Genomic DNA, 7,500 nt, shown 5'->3' with positions numbered 1-7,500 from the left:
AAATATTATCACTACTACTATTCCTAATCTTACTACTAATCTTACTACGCACTACTACAACCAATCATGGCAGTATATATATAAGGAATAAATTTGTACATAGGACAGGTAGAGTCCAACCACCAGTTTTTTTTTTTAACATTTATAAGGTCCAACCACCAGTTGTGGGGTTCAATATCACAAGGGATTCGGATGATCAAGATAAGATGTTCACGGTTTGGTGGTTGGACTCTACCTGTCCTATGTACAAATTTATTCCTTATATATATATATACTGCCATGATTGGTTGTAGTAGTGCGTAGTAAGATTAGTAGTAAGATTAGGAATAGTAGTAGTGATAATATTTAGAACAGGTGATTATTGTCGTGTACGCTACATGTTTATTGTACAAATTGTGGTGGTTCGATATCGGTTACTAAATTAATCATCGTTGATTTTTTTTACACTTAATTATGAAGCAAACGAGCTCGAACACGTATCGATAAAAATTTAAAGATCATCAATTTCAAACAATAATGCTGTTAGCCAGCAGTGTACCATGTTTCTCACACATAAAATTTGCAAAATTAATGATACAGGGAAAGTCCAAGTCACCGGCGACAGAGCTAAAAACGGGTGTACGCGTTGATGATCACATCACTGCGCCAAACCGGCTCCCCTTTACCTTTTGCTCCAACCCAATCGGTTTTCCACTCGACAGAAAAAGCGTCAAATCAATGACGACACCATACGCCATACATCGTCACAACATTATCGTCTTTCACCGCAGCGCACAAAATATACATTAAAAAAAAAAACAACAAAACCCTCTGGTTGGTTGCAATGCGTGTGTCCCGTTGCTTTTTATGCTTTATTTTGTTTAATGCCTGACTACCACATACACACATATAATCCGCGTGCATAACACCCTTTTCCAACCTCCCCGGTGTCGTGGTTCAGGTCTCTGGCTCGATCCAAACGCACGCACCCAGACTCACCGACTGACAAAGGGAACCACAACACCAACCTGCAAAGAGAAGAAAAAAAAACCCCAAAACTCACCGCCTCGGTCAGCAGACCCCAGATGGTTCGGCTGTTGGTTAAGGTGACCGATGTCGGTCGGATGGTTGGTCGGTCGGTCGGCCAGCCAGCCAGGAAAACCATCAACACCCGCATCGACTGTCGACCGTTGTTAGCGCACTCTAGCGAGCGCACCAGTGAACGGACGGACTCTCATTTATTTATTTTTATTTTGGTCCACGCCAATATTTTTCCGTTAATCATCCGCTAAAATTACCCTTTCACCGCCCAGGGGAAGGGGTGTGTGGTCACCCGCAGGGGCAAAGGAACACGGTCGGACCATCGGATCGACCACCAAACCCCCGGCTGGCAGCCAACCGTTGTCGTTCTCGGGGTTTGATTGTCTTCGAAGATTGCTCGTTGCATTGCGTTTTCCACGTTTCCATTTTCCACTTCGTTAGCCATCGGCTGCCGTTGGCTGGTGTCACTGTGGCGGATGATGCCCTCGATTCTGGCGCGCTGTCAGGACGGGTTGACGATTGAGGATCGATGACAAACGATCTCCCGTGATGTGGGACACACACGGGCACCGCGTGCTGCAACATATCGAAAGAGTTCTCTCTCAGTTATGCTAATGTTCGTTGGCAACAACAGCTACATGATTCTAGGGCGAACTATGTGTAGCAACCGTTGTTAGCTTCTGTTCGTTAAGCCTCTCACAGATCCTCGAAATGATCACCGAGGTGTTCTCAATGCTATAAACATCGAAGCAACCACGACACCCTGTAAAACATCATGTAACTCGCAGCTCTCATGATCATCGCAATCATTAAACTTATTTTATGTGTTGCTAAACACTGCTTGCCTCTCCGCTGAGGATGTTACGCAGCTTTATCTGACATTAAATCGTCTGCGTTATCGCACCGGCCAATGGCTTTTCATACTTTTTTTTTTCTATTGGCCTCCAATCCTCAGCCGCTTGTCACGATTCGGTCGTTGATTTGCTTGGAGAGTGTGTTTTTGCGCTTCAACATAACACTTCTAGACTAAATGCATTATAAAAAAAACTAGAGCGCTAAATAGAACACACCCTACTCGCCCGCCCAATTTCGCTGCGTTACCGATAGGAGATGCCGATAGTGCGCCGGATGTAGATGCCGCTAACATTGCTACCATGCTCAGTGATGCTCCAACCACTGCTGAACCTACTGCCGCTGCTGCCACTGCTGCTCTGAATGTCAGCTTCGCGCTGGAACCGACCAGTGTCGCTGGTAAGTGCCGCCGTCTGAGAGATCGTTCACCGCATCGCGCCCCAAAGTGTGCTCCGATCAAGTGCGCTTGCTGGGAGGGTGTCAGAAGTGGCGAGTGATGAGTTTTCGGGAGATCAGGTTAACATCTAGCCTCTGAGCGGGGTGTTGGTTTCCGCGTGATTAACAAATAGCGCATGGTAATTCGGAAATAGGCCTCGGAAATTGGAAGAGGAGAAAGGCCACATGATTGGTGGTGGTGGTGCCGTTTGATCGTGCCGTTCGTGTATGTTCCGAATGGGGGGAGGCTTGGAAGGGACGTTCTATTTTCCATAACTGGCACGAATGTGGTTTGGTGAACCTCCAGCCAACCGATTCGATTTGATTCGATCGCACACGAACGTGTCACAACCTTGTTCCCCGTGTTTTGTTTCCATTTCCATTCTAGCGATCGACCGTAGAGATCTGATCGTGCAGATCGTTGGAAGGTGGAAGTTAGTCTGCCTGCTGCCTGCAACGCACCGATCACACCCAGATTGATGAGCCAGAGTAGCGGCGCCGGTCGCGTCGCGTGTTTGATTTGTTTATTGGTGGCAATGGTTTAAAATTAAATCCCCGTTCGTGCGTTCAGTGTAATCTGCTTCCTCGTTGGAATCGTTATGACGTCATCAACGACGTCCTAGAGAAGGAAACCTGGCAAACTGCGCTGGCAACTAGACCGTTCCCCAACCAGTTAATACAATCACAAAGTCAGGGCCGGCGACAGGCGATTTAATATCCACATAATTCATGGTTCGGGCATAGCGGGTTTCCTGTTTCCGCCGTGGCGTACCATCCGTCCATGTCCTCGTGCTGCCATACGCCCGCCAGTGATTGCGTCACGGTTTTGCTTTTGTTTGGTTTTTTGGCGCTTTTTTCATTGCCTCGGCGGATTGGCGGATGGTCTCGTTTATTGTTAAACAAATAGCCGAACTTTAAGTCAACAAGCGGCGTTCCAACTCGCGGGTGGAGGGAGGTACAAATGGCCCAGGAAGGCACCGGTTATCAGACTTTTTACCGACCGATCCATCTGGACCGATCATCAAAAATCCGAACACGCATCATGGGAAGCACCGTCGTTATGGATTTGACGGCACGGGTTGCTGCGATTAGTAAAGTTTGTTTACCGTTTACAGCTCGACAATGGACTTCGGGAGTCTGGCGGAAAACTGTTTATGATTCTCTCCTCCTCCTCGGTCTCCTTCACTGATCCTGATCTAGTTCCCGGTCGTACGCGGAAATATAAATTTACTATCTTCAATTATAGTCGTAGTCTGTACGCGTGTTTTTACTCCATCCTCATTAACTTTTCTGCAAACCGATACTCCCGACAGGGACGCACGAGAAGAAGATGGAAACCAACGTGAACCATGCGAAGCGAATACTGGCCAAGAATCTGCGTATCCTGGCGCTGGATCGTGAGAAGCTGGAGGTAAGCATGGACGAGAAGGAACCCCCCCCCCCCCCCCCCCCCTCCCGAAGTATCTGTTTGTTGTTCAACCGTTAACCATATCGCCAGAACCCGGATCCGGATATTTGGGAAGGACGAGCCATCAATCTGGTCGAGGAGTACAGTGCCGTGTTGTACCAGTCGTACAAGGAGGGATCGTTCGAGAATAAGCAAAACAAAAAGACCTGGTCGTTCTGGAACGCGGTGTTCTACTGTGGCACGATCTACACCACCATCGGTAAGTGTGGGGCTCGTTACTCGATTATAATCGATTGCGATAGTGCATTGGGGCGTTTGGGAAATTAACCTTTCCTTTTAATTATATTATTTGTCAATCTGTCAATTATCTACATGCTGTCTGTCAAATAATAATAAGTTTGTGCAACAACCGTTTAAAAATTCCTAAAAGTTCTTTGGCACTTTTTACCTTAACCCACATCATTTGTAAATGTGTCTGTGAAAGTAAATTATATGTGATATAAAGCAGGGGCCTCAAACTCGCGGCACGTGGCCATCGCCACTTACTACTGACATCGAATTATTTAAAAAGCTGCTGCTAAAAAAACTGGTTGACGAATCCCGCTCAAAATTTGCACAATAACTAAGAACAGTTGTATCAACCTTGGATAAAAAAAATCAGCTTGATCCGATTACCCAGTCAGATTTAAAACGACTATTCCCGGTACTTGGTTGACACAATGTAAAGCAAAGGGTCTCAAACTCGCGGCCCGAGGCTACATCCCCGGTGTATATGCATGTTAAATTGGTGTATTTTTTTAACATTTTAACATTCACCAAATACAGTTTGAGATCCCTAGGTACATTAATTTTTTTATTACAAACCCCAGAAACTATCAATTTTACCAAGTACTATGCGCCTCCATCCTCTGGTTTCGACAACGGTACTACATCATTTCTTTTTCCCAACGTTGCGACCAGTTTTGGAATTGCTTTTACCTCTCTGGTCACAAATATCAGCACCAATTGTGCTTTGGTAGGAAAAAGCTAATTTTATAAAGCCATGCACCTCCAAATTATGTGGATGTGAAATAAAGCCACAACCGTTCAAAGACAGTATGATTTCTGTCGGGATAGCTAGTCATTAATATTGTATCAGGTTATTGAAATCTATTTCAATTTAAGCTGCCAGCATTGATATAGGATTGGTATCTTAAAATTAAAATCAATGATTACAACCAATGATAAGCAATCAACTTCCCGCTCGACTGTCGAGCGATACCATCGCGCTGCAAAGTAATAATAGAAATCCTCCTCCTCGTCATCACAATTGCGTCAAACATTAATGCCCATCACTGTGATCCTGTTGTCACGCAACGGCGCTGCAGCTGCGCCCTGATGTCACATCGTGCAGTATACTCCGCGTAGTGTAGTAGTCGTAGTAGCCACGCATCGTCCTACAGTGGCACGACGTGCGCGATGCGGCTGGTAATTGGTGGTGGTGATGTGTTTTGTTGCTGCTGCCGGTGGCCTTCAAACGGTTTTTTGCACCGTTTCGGAAAAACATCTGCATTTCCCCGGCTCGCACATGCTGCTGCTCTCGTTCGCGCGACGTAGCCTCGCCCTACCGCCCCCTGATGCGGGATGCTAGTGTGATGCTGATGACGTACAAACGACAGAATTTATACACGAAACGCTGCACGTTTCAATCACCACCACCGAACCACCCGAGCTGCTGTTAGAAGTGAGTGGTCCGTGGTGAGACGAGGAGTGCACGTTGCAAATTTTGTTGGCCCCTTTTTTTTCAAAAAAAAAAATCCGTCACCACGATCAGCAACAGCAGAAACAGCTGATTCGTGTCGGATAGTGCAGGTTGTTGGTGCGACAACCAACACTAGCCGCCAGTCGCTGCGAGCGGACATTTGGAAAAGGGAACCGCCGGGCCGTCCCGGGGTTCGTACAGTGAACGGACGTACCGGTCGCTCGCCCCTCGCTTGGTTTGCGTGTTGCGTGAAAATTTTCCGAAGTACGTTTTCCACTTATTTTTAGCCCTCACGATTGGCGCACACCAGTCTGGCCACCACGGGACAAACACGGCGGGCCAGAACGTAGCGAGCAGCGATCCCGAACGGTTCTTGTTCTGTTATTCCGTGCGCGTGAAGTGTTTCGAATCGATCAGTTGACGGGCGCCTCCATCGCAACGCGTCACACTCCATTTCCGTCCCGAAAAACGCCGAGTTTCTCGATAATTCGATTCGCAAACACGTTCGTTCGAGTGACCAACGGACGGAGGAAATGTGACCCTCGGTCGTCTCGTTCCGTTTCCGATCCGATGACAATCCGGCATTAGCGCCTAAAGGGGGTCACATTTCGTGGTGTGTGGCGTACGTGCGTACTAGAGCGTGACTCCTCCGACGGAGAGTCTGTATCTGTGAGTGCAAACAGGTGCGGTGGTAGGGAGAATTATTTTCGTAACCAAAAATCGCCGCAACGGAATGGAGAGCTCCTCACAGCCGGTCGTGGTGGCGAGACGGCGTCGCCGGACCGCCCGACAGCTGCGCGAATCTACACCGGATCCGGGAACGCGTGGCGATGAGCACAACGTCAGCGGTGCGGGCACGAGCGTCGAGGGAAGCCGCTCGAACTCGTGCGATGATCAGAGTGGCTCGGAATCGACACGTGGCACCGGTCGGAATGGTAGCACCATCGACAGTAGCCCCTCATCGTCGAAGAAAAGTTTGATTGAACGGGCGATGGAGTACGGAAGCGCGCACCGGAACAAGATACTGGCGCGCAAAGATAAGCGACTGGCGACGACGGTTGGCAGCCGGAGTCGATCGGTGCCCCGGGATGAGGAGGATGTGCCGAGCAGTCCGGAGATCTTTTCGCTGTTAAGGCGCGCCAAACGGAGCCTCTCGGCTGCACGGTAAGTTTTGCGACGGGGCGGGGGGTTTTTTCGATTGGCCAACTGGCAGCAATTCAAAGGGAATAGTGCCATGAGCATGACAGTTATTAGTTTCGTTCGAATTGGCAAACAGAGCACTTGATTTTCTTTGTGATTTTTACGCTAGCCACGCAGCTCTGAACGGGATGACAATGCCATTGACGCGTTGTTTGAATGATTAGCAGATCTCATTATCCTTTTTTTGTGAAGTGGCTTTCTTATGTTAAAGTTTAATCAATTTTATTTTATTCAAGAAAGAGATAAACTTTGAGAAAAGGTATAGCTTTTGAGGAAAAACATACAGTGGTCGGCATAAGTAAAAGCCCACCTCTAGGGTCCACCACATTTTCGTCTGTAAATTCGACATTTTCGGCCACAAAGGCCATGTAATTTTTTTTTTGCTAGAAGCTCTATCTTTCCTCTTTCCAAATCGCTTGCTTTGAGCTTGATAGGTTCAATAATCTTTTTTTTTTAATTCTTTAAGTGAAAGGTGGTCGATCATGATGGTGACAACAGTAAAAGCCCACCTGCATATGAAACATGTTTATCAATTCGTATGGGCCACTCTTACCGCGGATTTTCATTTGTAGCCATTTCAACAGGTCTTTTACATTGTCTCAGAAATGGTGGGGCTTAGTCTCATCGTATTGCCCCGTAAAATAATTGGTTTTAATGGAAACATGATTCATAATGCGAATTTAATGTATAAAAATTCACATAAATTCTCAATGTGAGCATTGAGAAGATCGATTCAAGACGATTAATACGAGACGAGGATATAAATGAGAACTTATGGTTTTAGCGATACGTTTACAATCGTTTTCTATTGCTCAACTCCACAGCAAACCCAAAACGGACGACT

General features: G+C 47.0%; 1 protein-coding gene across 5 annotated transcripts in view; it reads left to right on the top strand.

Moving 5' to 3' along the window:
* Positions 1–7,500, top strand: part of LOC126577331 (potassium channel subfamily K member 18) — a 13,924-nt gene that overhangs the window by 3,296 nt on the left and 3,128 nt on the right. For 3 of the 5 annotated variants that reach the window (XM_050238858.1, XM_050238857.1, XM_050238859.1), the window contains exons 3-5: positions 2,128–2,271; positions 3,621–3,718; positions 3,806–3,974. In XM_050238858.1, coding sequence (XP_050094815.1) covers positions 2,128–2,271; positions 3,621–3,718; positions 3,806–3,974 — 411 coding nt within the window. Of the gene's footprint in view, positions 1–2,127; positions 2,272–3,620; positions 3,719–3,805; positions 3,975–5,481; positions 6,621–7,480 lie in introns of those variants that run through there. The other 2 variants (XM_050238860.1, XM_050238856.1) reach the window with 2 other exon arrangements.

The sequence above is a fragment of the Anopheles aquasalis genome, chromosome 3, assembly GCF_943734665.1.
Source record: "Anopheles aquasalis chromosome 3, idAnoAquaMG_Q_19, whole genome shotgun sequence".
NCBI lineage: Eukaryota > Metazoa > Arthropoda > Insecta > Diptera > Culicidae > Anopheles > Anopheles aquasalis.
This window is presented reverse-complemented; position numbering and strand designations above follow the sequence as displayed.